At 52.3% G+C, this 18432-nt stretch overlaps 3 protein-coding genes across 3 annotated transcripts; 2 read left to right on the top strand and 1 right to left on the bottom strand.

The window, feature by feature from the left end:
* Positions 1-705: 705 nt before the first annotated feature.
* EsH8_XI_000129 (fungal specific transcription factor domain-containing protein) lies at positions 706-2460 on the bottom strand (the record flags this gene model as incomplete). Its single annotated transcript, XM_083274037.1, has 4 exons — positions 706-966; positions 1069-1578; positions 1675-2191; positions 2297-2460. The coding sequence occupies 4 exons, from the start codon at positions 2458-2460 to the stop codon at positions 706-708; spliced, it is 1452 nt and encodes a 483-aa protein (XP_083120373.1).
* Positions 2461-4846: 2386 nt separating this feature from the next.
* EsH8_XI_000128 (uncharacterized protein) lies at positions 4847-6238 on the top strand (the record flags this gene model as incomplete). The annotated part of the gene is made up of 1 exon (XM_083274036.1): positions 4847-6238. One exon carries the CDS (start codon positions 4847-4849, stop codon positions 6236-6238), a length of 1392 nt encoding a protein of 463 aa, XP_083120372.1.
* A 995-nt stretch (positions 6239-7233) lies between these two features.
* On the top strand, positions 7234-15086 carry EsH8_XI_000127 (type I polyketide synthase; the record flags this gene model as incomplete). Its single annotated transcript, XM_083274035.1, has 6 exons — positions 7234-7434; positions 7508-7594; positions 7693-7750; positions 7851-8184; positions 8254-14134; positions 14235-15086. 6 exons carry the CDS (start codon positions 7234-7236, stop codon positions 15084-15086), a joined length of 7413 nt encoding a protein of 2470 aa, XP_083120371.1.
* Positions 15087-18432: the final 3346 nt, after the last annotated feature.

The following is an 18432-nucleotide window of genomic DNA, read 5'->3' as shown; positions in this document are numbered from 1 at the left end:
ATTTACGCTTTGCCGTTCTACTGGCTGGACGGGCCCCGTTGCTATCCCTGGACGCGAGTTCATCTGATCTCCACCTGGACATGCTTGCGCTACCAACAGTTCACGTGCACGGCCTGAATGATGCGGGAATCTTGTTGCACAGGGATCTTCTGCACCATTGCTGCGACGCCAGTACCGCCAGACTGGTTGAATGGGACGGTGACCATAGAGTACCAATCAAAACCGGCGATGTGGCCGCAGTAGTGGCCGACGTGCTGGTTGTAGCATTTGAGACGGGAGCTTTGGTCTCAGGACAATTGCCTTTTTCAGACTTGACGGATGGTCGGACTGAAAAAAAGGAAAACAAAACAGTGTTGGATGATACAAGGGAATGAATGAAATCGCTCCCATAGTTTATGTTGTGACGGGTACAGATATATGGGTTGCAATTGCATATTCGTAATTGTGGATCCATTTTTGTCATCACAGTTGAAATGACTATATCTAACTGTCGTCAGCACCTAATCTAGTGTGAAGCGCCGTCTCCTCTTTTCATCTTAACGTCTACTACGAATTTTGCTTCTACTAAAATACTGACAGAATTTTCTTTCTGATCTAAGGCCAGTCACTACTACTATACAATCCTAACCCCAAAAACTTTTTTGAAAAAGAAGAATAGCTTTCTTTTATACTTCAAATCATTTCCAAGTCTGATGCTTCTTGCTGCTAGGCTCCGTAATTCATAAGACTTGGATTCTTCTCCCGCCCCCATCCCCCCAGGCCATACCGGGCCCATCGATCAGCCTCGGGGATGCATAGTAGATCTCGAGCTAGGAGGTTGGCATCCTTCAGGCTTCGCAACGCGTTGAAAAGCTGCTCTACCTCGTGGCAGGTTTCCTGATATGGACTTGAGAACCCGGGAAGGCGGACACGAGACATTAAAAATGTTGCGGCACTGGATAGTGCGTTGGGAGAAAATGGATGGACCTGTATAATGGAACCATGGCCAACAGGTAAGTGACTTGCCCCATATCAACCCCGTGGTATCTCGGGAATCAATTCCGTCGACGAGGGTGAACAATCACTTACCTTGAAATAATCCAGTCGGGGTACCGCTTCGGCTAGTTGAGCTATATGACTAGCCGAACGATATGCCTTCTGCTCGTAGTTGAGAGCCATGAGTTGCCACGAATGATCGCCGAGTTTAAACGGTACCGCCTGGGCTGTATGGTAAAGGTGAATGATTCTGGCGTGGGTGAGCATATGGACGAGAGTAATCATGGGATCGCGCTCGACGAGGGAAGCAACGCCGGCAGGCGAGGTTTGGGTGAGCCGCTGGATTCGCTGGTCCAAATTGGCAGAGAGCCACTCGAGTCGCTTCCACGTGCTGCCGGGGCCGATTCCAGATGCAACGGCTGCGTGGACGAGGCGTCGATGGTTCATGCACCGGCCATAGAGGGCAGCGAGCACGATGCATTCGGCAAAAGGCGATAAGGCACTGCCACCACCACTGTTGACCACAGCCTCTGGTAGGTAATCCATCTGGATGGGTTGATTGTTCTGGAAGTTTGTCTCGGGAGCAGGGAGGCGTATGCACATCTGAAAAGAGAGGGGAAAAAAGAAGACAGACAAAGTCAGAACTCATGAACCGACGACAACCATCATCGTTTTAGATCGATTTAGCGACAAACTCACCATCTCTTCGTGTAGCGTCAACGGCCACTCATCGCGCGTGCTGAGGAATCGATCAAACGCAAAGGCCAACCAGACGGTCCGGCGCCTCTCCTCGGCCTCGGAGAAGGTCATGTCCGGCACCGGCATAGACGTGGGAGAGAAACACAACGCAGCGTCCATGTCGTACAACCGAGACATTTGTACGAGCCGGAACGTTCGGCCGGCTGTGAGCATAGCCCGGTGCTCGCACACGCGAAGGCATTCGTAGTGGGCAACGAAGAGGCCGGCCTGGATATGCTCGAGCTGCACTGCGGCCGTATCTAGGGCATCCAAGTCGCTGAGCGACTGTCGCGTCTGGGCATACAGTGCCTCGCTGAGGCTGCTGAAGGAAGAAGACATGGCGGCTGCCATGGTGTGCATGGCCGATCGGAGACACCCTCTCGCCGGCTCGAGACGGTCTTGACCCGCCCAGGAGAAGTAGTGCCTCTCATTGATGATGGGCATTATCGTGTGCACATGATCGAAGTATATCTGGTCTCTATCAAGTGTCAAGTGTCAACGCGACAATGTTAGCGTCTTTTTTTTCTTCTTCTTCGCAGCTGTGGGCCTGGTTCCATTGACGAAACACAGCTGCGGAACTCACAAATTTGCCCGGATTCGTTCGGATATGTTCAGTTCTTTGGTGGTTGGTGCGGGGTTCGGCGTATACAGCCTGCTTGCTGTAGCAGTACTCGACACTGGCGTCATCAAGAGATTGTTGGATGCGTGACCCGAACGGTTGAGGTCCGAGTATGGGGATAGTGACATGGGAGCAAGATGTGCGAGTTCCGGTAGGTCATCGAGCAAGGGTTCGGTCGTGGTCAATACGGTATCCGAGAGGACCCACGATGTGTCTGTTCCGAGGAAGCCTTCATCTGTCTCGTACGATTGGACATTGCTCGGAGACTCGGGCGTTGCAACAGTGCCAGCTGCTGCTGCTGCTGCGGCATCCGAGACACGATCTGCTGCCTCGCATTCGATCCTACCCAGCTGGCTGTGGAGCTGCCACTCTAACGAAGCTGTTCCACATGCCCGTATTAGTCCACAATGTAGCCTGCTACATGAATATGTTGCTTGTTATTTCTGCCAGATCAAGACGGATGGAGCTGGAACTGTTTGCTGCTTGCATGTACTGCCGGGAAAAGATGTCTTGGAGGAAGAAGGAACCAATCAACCCGGCAACAAGGTGAAGGTGAAGTGAAGTGAGTTCCTAAAATACGCACCAACACGATTCCGCAAAGCCTTGATTTGTCCCTTCTTGGGTCCTCTGGGAGGTCGTTTTGCAATCAAGACACATGTCGTGCCAGACTCGGCGCATGTAGCACATTGCGGTCGGACGCGATCACATCGAGCCTTGCGCCGTCGACACTCTTCACAGGCAAGCCCTGGCTGCTGACGAGTCTTGGTTGCCATTGAACTTGTGTTGCATTCACGGGGCTCGTAGACGGGGTATTGGTTGCGGCAATAGTTACTCGTGGAAGTGGTGATATATTGCTGGTGATGTTGTTATTAGGTGTAATTAGGGTAACGGCTACCCTGGAGGTAAAGTGGGCTATGGGCTGTTGTGTTGGGCGTTGGTTGGCCAAAGCCCCCCCATCCCACCCATGTCCTGTGCCCCCCGGGACCCCGCCCTCCTCTCCCCCGGGGTTCCAGTCCCCACACTGCCCTGTTTACCCCCACCCCATGTTAGAGAGACCAGGACCAAAGGTCAAGCTGATCACCCTTTTTGACAGCGATTATCCTGAGCGTGAACCCGTTGCTCGTGGCAAAAAAAAAAAAAAAAAAAAAAAAAGGAAAGGCCCGAATGGCACCACATTTTGGAACAACCGCCGCCGTCGTAGTATTCGTTTCCTCTGGGTACGGTCCCAGTCGCATTTGTGCTGTTGTGTGTGGGGTTAGAGAGGCTGAGCCTCGATATGCGGCCAAGAACGTTTCCAGGTGCGATTACAACTATTTCTCCACAGGCTCCTGGAACTTGCGTAATACGATCTGGGAAGAGGAGGCTCTCCCCTCAGGCGCGAGATGGCGACAGCTTTGCAAAGAGCGGAGTAGCAGCTAATAAGGGGTGAGGTGCTACCAATGATATCAGACCAATGTCACTTCTGTGAATAACCACTAGCTGCAAGCCTTTTAAACGCATATAGAGCCTCTAAGGGCCTTTATAGCTGCAAAGCCCCAACAGCCCTAGTAGTCTGTTTTAGGAGATAGATGTACTGAGGAGTAAAAGCGGGATAAAAGTGGGATGGCGCCATCTCGCACCTGTCAAGGAATATGCTGTGCCCCAGCGGCACGGGTGGCACAATGGGGCACAGTCCTAGTGTAGGTCTGGTTTTTTTCCAAGGCAGCAGAGTTGACCTTTTGAGTCAAAAGATGGTTTTGAGTCAAAAGTTGCCCTGGGTTCCACGTCAGCCCATGTCCGTATCCCATGTCCGGATCGTCGCCGAGTCTGGTCCAAGTGGCCGGATCGGCCCTCGGCCTTGTGGGTTTCCTAATTGAGAAGACATGAACCGTCATCCCTTCATCCCCGCCTGGCAGATGCAAGCTTCTGATGGCTGATTGGATGGAAATCCACGGTACGGTCACAGGATCGCTACCTTACTCTCGCAGAGGCGCAGCTCGTTATCCATTCAAAGTAACTCAAAAGCCGACGAGCCCGGCGAGCGGATATAGAGTAATGATCAGCCCCTCCCGCTCCCCCTAGACAAGGATGTGCAACGCCGCCCTTGACGGAGCGAACCGCATCGCATACGATAAGGGATATGCCATCAGACTACCCAGCCCCGTGAGCTTACGTACTCTGTACGTTCCGCAGAGTCAGTGGCCTTTCCACGCTCATCTTCAGCAGACACGCTTGTATGCATGCTCCTCTCCGGCTCCCGAATTCGACAGGGTTCTTATTTTTTGCTCTCGCGAGGCATCCAGGACTCAAGCCACTCACAAAGGCCAAGGTAACAATGAATCTGCTGATCCAAGATATCGAGGGTGAGGTGCTGATATCGGCCAGTTCTAAAGGGGGACCGTAAGTATAAACAGTTGTGTCATCTTCGCTCATTGTAACCCCCCCCCGCCCCATCAGGCTGCCTGATACCCGTTTCATCTGCACACTCCGATCTCACTTCATTCGTCATCTATCCGTTCATTCAATCAAAAAAACATGAGATACCCGTCCATTTTCTGGTTGTCTGCTGTGCTGCCGGTTGCCACATGTGCAGACCAATTCAGCTCCAACAGCTATGCGGCCAAAGATGTCATCACTCGCGACGTGGCTGTCATTGGTGGAGGAAACAGCGGTACCTATGCCGCCATCAGGCTCACAGACCTCGGCCAGAGCGTTGTAGTGGTCGAGAAGCAGGCTCAGCTGGGTGGTCACGTCGACACGTACACGGATCCTACCACGGGGACCAAGATCGATTTTGGAGTGCAAACTTGGTTCAACTACACCGTCGTGCGAGACTTTTTCGCTCGCTTCGACGTCCCCCTCTCGCTATACTCGCTCTCGCCCGCGGCTCCCATCTACGCCGACTTCAAGACCGGCGAGGCATTCCCCGACTTCACGCCCAGTCTGGACTTTGCCGCGTACGCCGCCCAACTGGCCAAGTACCCCTACATTACCGACTCCTATGATCTGCCCGACCCGGTACCAGAAGATCTTCTGCTGCCGTTTGGAGAGTTCTTGGCAAAGCACGACCTCGGGGACCTTGCCTGGATCATTTGGTCCAACTCTTGGGGTGCTGGCGATGCCCTCAAGCAACCGACCATTTACATGCTCAAGGCCATCGACGAGGCATTTCTCAACACGCTCGTAGAGGGTGGCGTCACCAGTACTCGGCGCGACAACCAAGAAATCTTTGACAAGGCTCAACAGGAGCTGGGTTCAGATGCTCTGGTGTCGAGCACTGTAATCGCGGCACAGCGTCCTGCCGAGGGGGTTGGCGAGAAGACGAAGCTGGTGGTCAAGACGCCAAACGGTACAAAGCTCATCATCGTCTCCAAAGTGCTCGTTAGCGCTCCACCAACCGTCTCGAACCTGGGTGCGTTGGGCTTGGACGACAGGGAAGAGTCTCTGTTCGGTCAGTTCACCAGCAGCTCCTTCTACTGCCATCTCATCGCGGACACGGGACTTCCCAAGGGCTACAGCTTCCAGAACGTCCGGCCCACGAGCAAAGCCACGTTCAGCATTCCCCCTCTCCCCGGACTATACAACGTCAATCCCACCGCCGTCGAAGGCATCTACTCTGTCTGGTACGGAGGCACCGAGCCTCTGTCACAAGATAAGGTGAAGAAGGACATCACGGCCACAGTCAAGCGCCTGCGGAAGACGGCCGAGGGGTCGAGCAAGGGGAAAGTCAGCTTCGTCGACTACAGCAGCCATACACCTTTCCAACTGGCCGTGCCTTCTAATGCCATTGCAGATGGCTTCTACAGGGAACTCGAAGGGCTTCAGGGTCACAGGAACACGTGGTATACCGGCTCTGCTTTTGTTGGCAACCATGCAGCCCTGTTGTGGAACTTTACTGAAACTCTTCTGCCCAGGGTTATTGGTTGATTAAGGCTTGAATCTGGGAAAGTGGCAAGGATTTGATAATCCAAACTCACATGTCATTCTCCAATTCTGATTTTATTAGCATAACCGCCATGTGCGAATTTTGTAAATATAGATGGACGGCAATAGTTGGTAAAATATGGATGGGAAACCAAAGTCATGATGCTGTATGAAAAGTAAAAAATCTGCAACGAACCCAGATTTGGGCTTGATAGTGTCACTCAGCAGCCATGTCATGCTGTTCATCCCATCAAGGGCGTGTTGCTGCGGTCACAGAGTCAAGATAAATCAATACGCGAGATCGACGGTAAGATCACAAGCGGACGTAGATTCTCATAATCTTTCTCCATTAGAACCTTGGTACCAAAGGAGAGAGCCGTGACGTCTAAGCTTGTGCTGTGGACTCTCAAGTCAGACGGGGAGTATCTTGGGTCCCAACTTCCGCCACCACCGGCCCCTGGTGCCTCAGAGAGCGGAACTCTGTGGCTTAGACTGTCTCATTACTAAGTATCGTCCGATACAAGACCGAGATATCCAATGTTGACACTAGAATGGCACATGCCCGGATGCAAGCCCCATCCGCCAATCCGTGGATGCGTGAGACGCTGACAATGGATCCACCCTGGCCGCAGCTGTGCGGCTCAGTCTTCAAACCATATCCATACTCGTTCAAGATAGTCCGACTACGATGGAAGTTTTTGGATAGCGGACTTGGAAAAAGTCCGTATCTGAATACCTTCCCCATTTGGAATTATTTCTCAAATCGATCCTCTTATCTGCAAATATCATGCAGATTCAGGCATCGTAAGGTTGACGTGAAAGCCAACCAACTGACGGGGCCGTCTTCATTGCCATGTAGCCGTTGATCTCTTGCCAGCTCTCCCCAATTTCAAACTCGCAGAAATAACGTTGAATTATAGACTCAAGCACCTGCCTGTGTTCTCATGAACAGCTCGAATTGAGGAAAACAATCAACCCTTCCATCGTAAGCATCAAAGATGGGAGATACTCAAGACTCGCCGTGGGTGACCGAGCCCATTGCAATCGTTGGCTTGAGCTGTAAGTTTGCAGGCGATGCGTCGAATGCAGATGGGTTGTGGAAACTACTCTCCGAAGGACGAAGTGCATGGAGCGAGATTCCAGCCTCCCGGTTCAACCCCAAGGGCACTTACCATCCAAACCATGAAAAGCTGAGCACAGTAAGAAGACGAAAGAAACTCTGTTAACAAGTGTATTGTTGAGCTAGGAAAACTGACGGATTATCTTCACTAGGTACATGTCCGTGGCGCGCACTTTTTGGACGAGGATGTGGGACTTTTTGATGCGGCTTTCTTCAAGTTTCCTACGGAAACCGCAGCGGTAAGCGATGCTTATTTTTTTTTTCTTTTTTCTTTTTTCCAGACTTTATCAATATTTTCCCTGAGAATAAATATGTGCTAATCAATATTCGTCGGTAGACATTGGATCCCCAGTTTCGGCTCCAGCTAGAGTCAGTCTATGAAGCACTAGAGAATGGTTCGTAATCTAACCGTCTACTTTTTTTTCTTTTCTTTTCTTATAGCTCTCTAGCTGCTAGAATTTCATATCGCTGACAAAAGACTCTGGTCGTCTTCAGCTGGACTTCCTCTGGATCAGGTTGCGGGCTCCAAGACGTCCGTGTTTGCTGGCACATTTGTACACGATTACCGAGATGGATTGATTCGTGATGAAGACAACATTCCAAGGTTCTTTCTCACGGGTGTTGGCTCTGCTATGGCCTCCAACCGCATATCACATTTCTTCGACTTCAAAGGGGCCAGCATGACGATCGATACCGGTTGCTCAACGACTCTGGTAGCTCTTCATCAAGCTGTTCAGAGTCTACGAAGCGGAGAGTGTGACATGAGCATTGTGGGTGGCTCGAACCTCTTGCTAAACCCTGACAATTTCAAAACGATGGGATCACTGGGGTAAGTCTACCTGCTTCTGTTCCCGCCCACCTTGGTCCAGCGAAAGAAGCGACTGACATACATGGCCAGCTTTTTGTCACCCGATGGTAAGTGCTTTGCCTTTGACTCTCGCGCCAACGGCTACGGGCGTGGCGAAGGCGTGGCTACCATTGTCATCAAGAGACTTAAAGATGCCATTGCGGCCGGAGACCCAATTCGGGCCGTCATCCGCGAGACGCTCTTGAACCAAGACGGAAAGACGGAAACTCTCACATCACCAAGCCAAGCGGCGCAAGAAGAGCTCATGCGGGAATGCTACTCCAAGGCTGGCATCGACCCTCTTAGCACGCAGTACTTTGAAGCCCACGGAACCGGCACTGCGACGGGTGACCCGATCGAGGCCGGAGCCATTGCTGCCGTCTTCCAGGGCCACCGTAGAACGGCCCAAGGGGCCTTACGTGTCGGCTCGATCAAGACAAACATCGGACACACGGAAGCGACGAGCGGACTGGCCAGCGTGATCAAGGTGGTTCTGGCCATGGAACGGGGTAAGATCCCGCCGACAATCAACTTTAAAACACCCAATCCCAAACTGGTGTTGGAAGAATGGCGAATCAAGGTGGCTACCGAGTTGGAGGACTGGCCCAATGCCCCTGGTGGCCTTATGCGAGCCTCGATCAACAACTTTGGCTATGGTGGTAGCAATGCACATGTCATCGTTGATCATCACGATGCATCCTCACTCCAGACTCACGGCAAAGTTACTGGCAACGGAAATTATGGCAACGGCACAAATGGTACCCCAAACGGTTATGCCAACAGTGTCAACGGGCACGTGTCTTCATCCTACGACGAAACCAAGCTGTTGCTCCTCAGCGCAAAGGATGAGCAGGCTTGCCGACAGATGGTTTCCAACATCAAAGGTTACCTCGAGAACCCAGACTACACAGAAAGGGGGCAAGCCCTGAGCACACTCCTGGACAACTTGGTGTACACCCTAGGTCAACGCCGTACCCTGTTTCCTTGGGTTGCTGCGCACCCAATTCCGTTCAATCAAGGCGTCGGCGAAGTGATCAAAGCCCTGGACACGCCCAAGTTCCGACCAACACGCACAACACGACAGCCTCGCATAGGCATGGTCTTCACCGGACAGGGAGCGCAGTGGTACGCCATGGGGAGAGAATTGATCACAACGTACCCAGCGTTCAAGGACTCGCTCGAGGAGGCCGATGCCTTTGTGAGAGAGCTCGGGGCAGATTGGTCCTTGATGGCCGAGCTGCATCGGGATGCCAAAACGACCAGAGTCAACGGGACAGGCTTCAGCATTCCCATCTGCGTTGCCTTGCAAATCTCCTTGGTTCGCCTTCTACACACCTGGGGCGTGACACCGGCCGCCGTAACCAGCCATTCGAGCGGAGAGATTGCCGCGGCCTATACTGTTGGTGCCATAAGCTTCCGATCGGCTATGGGCATCGCCTACCATCGCAGCAGGCTGGCTGCCGACATGACTAGTCAAGGACCCATCCGAGGCGGCATGCTGGCTGTTGGACTCGGGCATCGAGACTCTCAGGACTTTCTGGATCGACTTACGACTGACGCCAAGGCCGTGGTAGCCTGTGTCAACAGTCCTTCCAGCACCACGGTGGCTGGTGATGTTGCCGCCATTGAGGAACTCGAGACTTTGCTCCAAGCAGAGAGCGTCTTCGCTCGTCGCCTCCGAGTCGATACCGCTTACCACTCTCATCACATGAAGCCTATTGCTAGCCATTATCGTGAGGCCTTGAACAGCCTGCCGCAGCAGCATGATACACCCACACACGACAGCAAGCTTGGTTCAATCGTGTATGCTTCCCCAGTCACAGGATATAGGATGTCAAGCGCCGAAAAGATTGCGCATCCCGACCATTGGGTCGGGAGCTTGTTGCAGCCTGTTCAATTTGTCGAGGCCTTGACCGAGATGATTCTAGGAGATCTGGACAACAGCGGCTCGGATCATCCCGTCTCTAGCGTGGACATGGTGGTCGAGGTTGGTCCTCACACTGCTCTCGGTGGCCCTATCCAACAGATTCTTGAGCTGCCCGAGTTTGACGGGATTCAGCTGCCCTACTACGGCTGTCTGGTACGCAATAACAACGCAGTGGAAAGCTTGCAGACCCTCGCCGCGAACTTGTTGCGAGAGGGCTTCCCCGTCGATCTAGACGCGGTCAACTTCCCCGGCGGGCGAGGCCGGAACAACGTGCGAGTCCTCACGAACCTACCCTCGTATCCTTGGAACCACCAGACTCGCCACTGGATCGAGCCTCGATTCAACACAGGGCTCCGAGAAAGGGACCAGCCCCCTCACGATCTGCTCGGCTCGCTTGTACCCGGAACAAACCCAGGGGCGCCGTCGTGGCGACACACGCTGCGCACCAGCGAATCGCCCTGGGTGAGGGACCACGTCATCCAGTCCAACATGCTATACCCCGGCTGTGGGTTCGTCAGCCTGGCCATCGAAGCTGTCGGGCAACAGTTGTTGATGGTGGCGGGCACCCAGAGCCAGGAATTGAGAAAGATTTCCGGCTATCAAGTGCGAGACGTCAATGTCTTACAGGCCCTCGTCATCCCGGACACGCCCGAGGGCATCGAGATTCAGACCGTGTTGCGTCCCGCAGACGAAAAGCATATTGGTGTACGTGGGTGGAAGAAGTTCGAGGTCTACTCCGTGACGGCAGACATCCACTGGGCTCAGCATTCTCAGGGTCTAATTGCCGTCGAGTTTGAGGAGTCCAGCACGACGAGAGTTGACGAGTACGACGACAGCAAGTACAAGGCTTTGGACCCCGCGTCAGGCTATGCGCGACCAATCGATCCCGTCGACATGTGGAACGTCTTGAGCTCGCTTGGTATTCAGTATGGGCCGACGTTCAGAAACATTAGCAACATCGTCCAGTCGGGCAAAGAGCTTCGATCGACAAGCACCATCACCATAGCGGACACGTCGGTGCCCAAGGACCTGCCTCGGCATCATGTCATCCATCCTAGCTTGCTCGACGCAGCGGCCCAAGCAACCTACACTGCTCTCCCCGGCGTGGAATCCCGCCAAGATAGCCCGAGGGTGTTCCAGTCTATCGAGAAGCTTTGGGTATCGAGCGATATAAGCCACGAGGCGGGCCACATCTTCCAATGCTACACGTCGCTCAAGCACGCTGATGCTCAAGGCATCGAAGCTGACATTATGTTGGCTGAGCCGGGATCAGGCGGCGTGGTGAAGCCTCTGCTCAAGATCCAGGGACTCGTGTTTTCGTCGCTCGGCCGAACGGTATCTGACGCCAACACCAGGCGTTGGGAGAGCGACCTCTGCAGGAAGATAGTGTGGGACGTTGACCCAGACCTGAACGAGCTTGCATCGAATGGAACTACCCTTGGGACCTCCAACCACGAACACGACCATATCTCGCCTCAAGCCACGAGGTTGCTGCCTGATGAATCAAACACGCTTCTCAAGCGCGTCGTCCACAAAAATCCCCGCGCACGAATTCTCGACATTGGAGCCAGTATCCAAGGCGCAGGCCATGTTTTACTACAGGTGCTGGGCACCGTGGAGACCGGAGGACCGCTCGCTGCGCTCTATCACTTCACCGGCGTCACGGACGACGACTTTGATGCGGCACAGCAAGAGCTTTCTCGGTGGAACGAGATTCTCGTCTTTGATACGCTCAACATCGACGCCGACGTGTCCCTTCAAGGGTTCGACCTCGGCAGTTACGACGTCGTGCTTGTGAACCAGGACTTGGGTCTCGTGTCATCACCCACCCAGGCGCTAGCCAACGTGTACAGCCTCCTCAAGCCCGGCGGCAGGGCATTCATCACTCATCAAGCTACTTCAGAAGAGGCTTCTTCTTGGGACCGAATACTTGAGCAAACGGGATTCAGTGGCGACCACATCAACCATCGCAATGGCACCACCACCATTGTGATGACCATGCCACTACCACCACCAACCGACCTACCGAGTATCCTAGCTTCAGATACCTTGACGCTCATCACCAGTGGGGAAGCTGGTGATGCTGAGTCTGCTTGGCTCGAATCGTTACAGCATGCCCTATCCAGTAACGGACGCAAACCTGCCACCCACCGTCTCGACTCCTCAACAGCAACTAATACCTTGACAGCCTGCACCGGGAGAGTCTGCGTGTTTCTCGGCGAGTTAGAGCGCCCTGTACTTCGAGACCTGGACGCCGAGACGCTCGAGGCCATCAAAGCCATGGCGATCAGCTGTAAAGGGCTGCTCTGGATCACGCGCGGCGGCGCTGTCGAGTGTGAGAATCCCGACCCCGCCCTCGCCCCAGGCTTCCTTCGATCTCTGCGGAACGAATACCTCGGCCGGCCGTATCTGACGCTCGACCTGGATCACAGCGCTCCGCTCTGGTCAGATGATATGGTTGCTGCCATCGCCCGGATCGTCAAGACGGGATTTCCAACGTCCGCAGGCATCACCGAATCGGCGCCGAGTGACCTCGAGTATGCTGTTCGAGAAGGCATCATCAAGATCCCGAGAATCATCAAGGACGCACCGCGAAACTCGATGGTGTCGCCCGATGCCGACCACGCCGCCGATCTCGACAAGGTCACCGTGGGACCGCTTCACCAACCCGATCGTCCACTGTCCATGCACGTCGGGATGCCTGGGTTGTTGGATACCATAGCATTTGACGACGACCAGTCCATCTCGGCAGATGATGGGCTTATCGCGCCCGAGTTGATCGAAATCGCGCCCAGGGCCTACGGCGTCAACTTCCGGGACGTCATGGTTGCCATGGGTCAACTACACGAGCGAATCATGGGACTCGAGTGCGCCGGCATCATCACCGGTGTCGGAAGCGAAGCAGTCAAACAAGGATATTCGGTTGGTGATAAGGTCTTCTGTCTGCTGCGCGGACCCTTTGGTAGCCGCGCTCGCGTCGAATGGACCAACGTCTCACACATGCCCGCGGAACTCAATTTCGAAGAGGCCGCTTCGCTACCCGTCATATTCTGCACCGCATACATCGGCCTGATCGACCTGGCTCGCCTCTCGCCTGGCGATACCATTCTCATCCATGCTGCGGCCGGCGGAGTGGGGCAGGCTGCGATAATGATGGCTCGTCACCTCGGCGCAGACATATTCGTCACCGTTGGCACTCCTGAAAAGCGCCAACTCGTCATGAGCAAGTACGGCATTCCGGCTGACCGTATCTTCAGCAGTCGAGACGCGTCCTTTGCTTCTGGTATTCTCGCCGCCACCAACGGCCGCGGGGTTGATGTGGTCCTCAACTCGCTGGCCGGACCCCTTTTGCAGGAGAGTTTCAATATTCTTGCCCCCTTTGGTCATTTCATCGAGATCGGCAAGCGTGATTTGGAGATCAACAGCCATCTGGAGATGCGACCCTTTAGTCGGCAGGCGTCCTTCTCGGCCTTCTACCTCCTTGCCCTCATGCAGCATAAGCCACGACGGATTCATGACGTCTTGAACGAGATATCGCGACTTGTCGAGGCCAAAATCATTGCTCCAGTCCATCCCGTCACAGCATACCCGATCGCCGAAACCTCAAAGGCCTTCCGTTTGCTGCAGACAGGCAAACACATGGGTAAAGTGGTTCTGACCATGGGCCCACGGGATCTTGTCCCGGTCCGTCGACCATCGCCCACTTCCAGACTCTCTCCAGATGCATCCTACCTCCTCGTGGGCGGCATGGGTGGAATTGGGCGTGCTATCGCACATTGGATGGTAGCTCACGGAGCCAAGAACCTGATCTTCTTGTCGCGCAGCGCTGGTCGGTCGGATGCATCTTCCAAGTTCCGGAAAGAACTCGAGCAGGCCGGTTGCAGAGTCAAGTCTGTGAGTTGCGATGTGTCCGACGAATCCCAGCTTGCGCAAGCACTGCAGACTTGTAAAGAGGATGGGCTGCCGCCGATCCGGGGCGTGATTCAAGCAGCAATGGTTCTTCAAGTAAGTGTATCCCATCAAATGCCCAGATATTTTATCCCACCCAAAGGAAAAAGCCCACCTGCCTTGGCTCTCTTACTGACTCTTTCTTCTTCTCCTTTAGGATACCATTTTGGAACAAATGTCGCTTGAAAACTATGCCAGGGCCATTCGCCCCAAGGTCCACGGCACGTTGAATCTGCACAAGCAGTTCGACAAGGCCGACTCTTTGGACTTTTTCGTCATTCTCTCCTCCGTCGTTGGCGTGGCGGGAAACGCCAGCCAGTCCAACTATTCGGCCGCCGGGTCTTATCAGGACGCGCTCGCTCGATGGCGCGTCTCTCGCGGTCTTCCAGCCGTGTCCGTGGATCTCGGTGCTGTCAAGGCCATCGGCGTGGCCGCTGAGACCCCTGGTGTCTTGGGTCGTCTGCAGAGAACCGGCCACATGCCCCTGAGCGAGGAACAAGTGCTCGGCGTGCTGGGAAGCGCTATTCTTGCTCCGTACGAGCCGCAGGTTGTCGTCGGGCTCAACTCTGGACCTGGCAACCACTGGGATCGCACCGGCGAGTCCCAGCTGGGCCGCGATGCTCGGTTTTCTGCCCTGCGTGCTCGTGAGATTGATCAGATACACAGAAAATCCGGTTCAGGAACAGCGACTGGCGACTCGTCATCGCTGGCAAGTAGATTAGCCACGGCCAAGTCGTCCGAAGAAGCAACCGAGTTCGTTGCCGTGGCGATTGCGGAGAAACTGTCCGAGATCTTCATGATTCCTGTCGACGACATTGAATTGACAAATCGACCTGCGCAGTATGGAATCGACTCGCTCGTCGCCGTGGAGTTGCGCAACATGCTTGTTCAAAAAGCTGCTGCAGAAGTGTCCATCTTTGGCATCATGCAAAGCGCATCACTGGCCGACCTCGCAGCCGATGTTGCAGCAAAGAGCACACATGTCAGCGCCAACTTGTTTGCGACATAAGTTTCTTAGATAGGCTTGGTTTTTTTCGCGGTAGTAAATTCTATACTAAAGACTCTTTTATATAATATTATTTAAACTTACACTAAATATATAGAAGTTTAGTTTTAGTACTACATCTTTTAATATTTGTTTAATTCCTTAGGCTTTTTAGTTATGATAGATACATATAATATAATTTCTATAGATAAATCTGTAGCTAAATTATACACACTAGATATCCCTCCCAGGCACTAATTACTAGCACTTAAGCTACCTTAAATGTCTAATTACATCCTTAAGGGAAGTTTAGCTGCAACACCTTAGCCTCTCGCACAGTCCCATCTACAGGATTCTTAATTCCTCCATCTGTAACAAAGTAGGCAACCCTACCTTCCTTTCCACGATCGCGATTCCATGCTCTTGAAGTAGGTCTAATCATGTTCATGTCAATTGGGTTGCCAGCCACAGTGTCGTTTACACCAGACGACAAGTCGACAGGTTCAATCAAATTTTGCCGATGTGTAGTAATAAATGCCACATTAGCCTCAACATCCAAAATAAAATCATCAGCCTGCATCCAGCGATCCGTTACTACTTCCGGTTCGCTGATGTTGGAGGGTATCGGATCGACACGTATCCTCCCGAAAGGAGTTGCGATGAGGTTGTGAAGTAAAGCGTGTGCGTCTTCTCGTTATACTTGAGTCCATTCGTCCCCGGTACATCTGATTTTGACGGATCAGAGCTGGGCAAAAACATGACGTTTTCTTTCCACACGCCTAGTCTGTCCACATGGTGGCGCACAGAGGAGAGCATAGCATGACTAATGACCTTAATGCATCCCTTGGAGTCAACGCCATTTATTTACCGTGGCAGCCGATATAGGTGCGCGCAAGACAGTTCTGTACAGGCAAAAGTAATGCTGCTTATGTTGAAAGGATGATGTCTCGACTTCTGTTGCGGTTGTGCTATGAATGGATGCTACATCGCTTTTCCGTTTCAATGCCAAGCTGACTCGAGGCTAAAGAGAGACCCCTGAAATGTAACGCCGTAGTGGTGGTGTTGATTACAGGTGTTGGTTGTTATTATTGGAAGCTATGAGGAGAACACTGGCGACCCCAGCTGCAGCTTAGAAGCTCTATAAGCTGGAATAGAAGGAGAGATAAAAGAGCTATATAGCTATATAGAAGTAGTATATAGTTAATATTCTTAGTTAAAAAGATTAAAAACAGCTTATTATAGTGAAAGTTATTAACTTTGCTTTCCTTTATAGGGCAATATACAATTAGAAGAAGAGGTTTTAGAATGCATTAAGATTCCATTTAAAGATGGAGACACTAAAGTAGTAAGTAGGGTGTATCTAATATTGTCAGCTAATTGGAGGTCTAGGGAATGCGTTGAGATTTCCCAGTCAGGCAGGGGGGCCATAGAGTGGGACGATGAATGGGTTCAGCCAATGGTTGTATACAGACAGCCGTATCTCGACGCGTTCCGATGGAGATTACTCAAGTAGGATAGCGGGATTTACAGGTGGAGAGATTATTTTATTCTTTTGTAACAACAGGGTGTTGTTTTTCCTCATCAGGAGGAGGCTAATGCAGCAACTTCAACTGTACGTCAGGTGTTTTCCGCGCTGTCTACTGAGTATGTTGCATTGTTCTATCCCTTGTCTTCTGTCTACTGCAGCCCCATTCATGACGGCCTCCTGCAACATGTCTGCTCTAAAGACGCTTTCTCTAAACTAAACATTTGTCGTTGGCAAGAATATTCAATCAACTCCATCAGACTAGATATATAATGATGATGTCTTGACCTCCTAGTGCATGATGATCCTCTTCTCACCGCTCTGTGAAGTCGATCTTCAACTTCGACCTATATAAACCAGCGACTATCAACTAAAGATCTAATATAATATCTCCAAGCTTGTGTTCAGGCTGAGTGCTATACTCTAAGAAGAGCAGCATTGCCACTAGGTAGCTATGTAAGCCGACGACGTGAAACAAGGGCGACATCTGTACTTACTTGCTGGTATCCTTTGCATTCGAATTTGTTGTTGCCTAGGCCTGTGGCGCTTAGCATTGTATTTCTCTGTACGACGAGATTCTTGAGATCGGTTCTCATATCACAAGTCATGGCAGGGCCTCCACTAATGGAGCACGTCCCAGTCATGGTAGCTGTCCAAGTATGCTCGTTTAGCGAACATACAGTCTGCCGGGCTTCAAGCTGCTCAGTAGGCAACCCTAGTGCAGACTGGGTCATAGCAGCTATAGTAGCGGCTAAGCAAATAAGAGTGTGAGAAAGCATTGTCTAGGATGTATCGTGGTTGACTGGAGGCGATATGTTAAGTGTGGTGTGTGAATGAGGTTCCTCTATAGAGATGACGAGACATTATCACTCATTTAAATAGTCTTACATCTTGCGGCTGTCTATTGTTGTAAATAGAGCCGCCGTAATTGCAGTTCTAGCTGATGTCAACTACGAGTCATAATAAACCTTGTATAGATTCAAATATATTAGAGGTGGAGTACGCGGTGTTGTAGAAAGTTCAACTGAATTGAAGTATAATAAGTTAGTTCTTGGAACCTGAAAAATCCAGAACTAGGAGCCGATCCCCTGACCGGCAGTGCTGGAAGCTCGAATTGTATACCTTAGCTAAGACCCCCACTGTATGAATCAGAACTGAATCTAGGGATACTGTCGTTTACTTGATACTTCAATAGAACATAGGTATCTTAAACGCAAGGATCCACAACTCGAAATATCATATTAATAGCGAGAAGGCAGATTCTAAAGAAAGTGAATTCTAATAAGAGAGGTGAGTTCTCATGAGAAGGTGAGTTCTAATGTTATGGTCAGCTGTCCTATAGTAGCGTCTGCTAACAGAAGCTGGGGATTGAAGGTGTAGATCAGACATTGTAATGTGGGTCTAAGTTACAAGAGTCATGTGCTAGACCGATCGGGGAATTAGAGGCTAAGGTGATTAATTTTAGGCTCAATAAAGTATCTGCAGTAAAGGGTCCGAGTCATTCTTGGCGAACAACAACCCGCCGTCTTTCAATAGCGACTCACCATCTACGACACATACCTGCTTGACATGCATCTCTGCCCAGGAACCAAGACAAAACCCTCGCGACCCCATTTCCAGCCGATGCACGCAGCGCAGCGACAACAACCCCCGAGGCCGCCGCAATCCAGCGAGCTGCAGTCGCGCATTGGCCATTTCCCGGCGGCCCCTGTTCTTTGCGACTCAATCCCGCTGTGCCCCGACAACCAACGCCACTCCACCACGTGCAAAGCCGCGGCCGAGTTTGGACCATTCACCGGCAGCTGGCCGAGTCCTGCTGCCAGAGAACGCACCCAGACTAATTTG

The sequence above is a fragment of the Colletotrichum jinshuiense genome, chromosome 11 (assembly GCF_051148585.1).
Source record: "Colletotrichum jinshuiense chromosome 11, complete sequence".
NCBI classification, from domain to species: domain Eukaryota; kingdom Fungi; phylum Ascomycota; class Sordariomycetes; order Glomerellales; family Glomerellaceae; genus Colletotrichum; species Colletotrichum jinshuiense.
The sequence above is the reverse complement of the archived record's forward strand: the minus strand, read 5'-3'. Positions and strand labels throughout refer to the sequence as shown.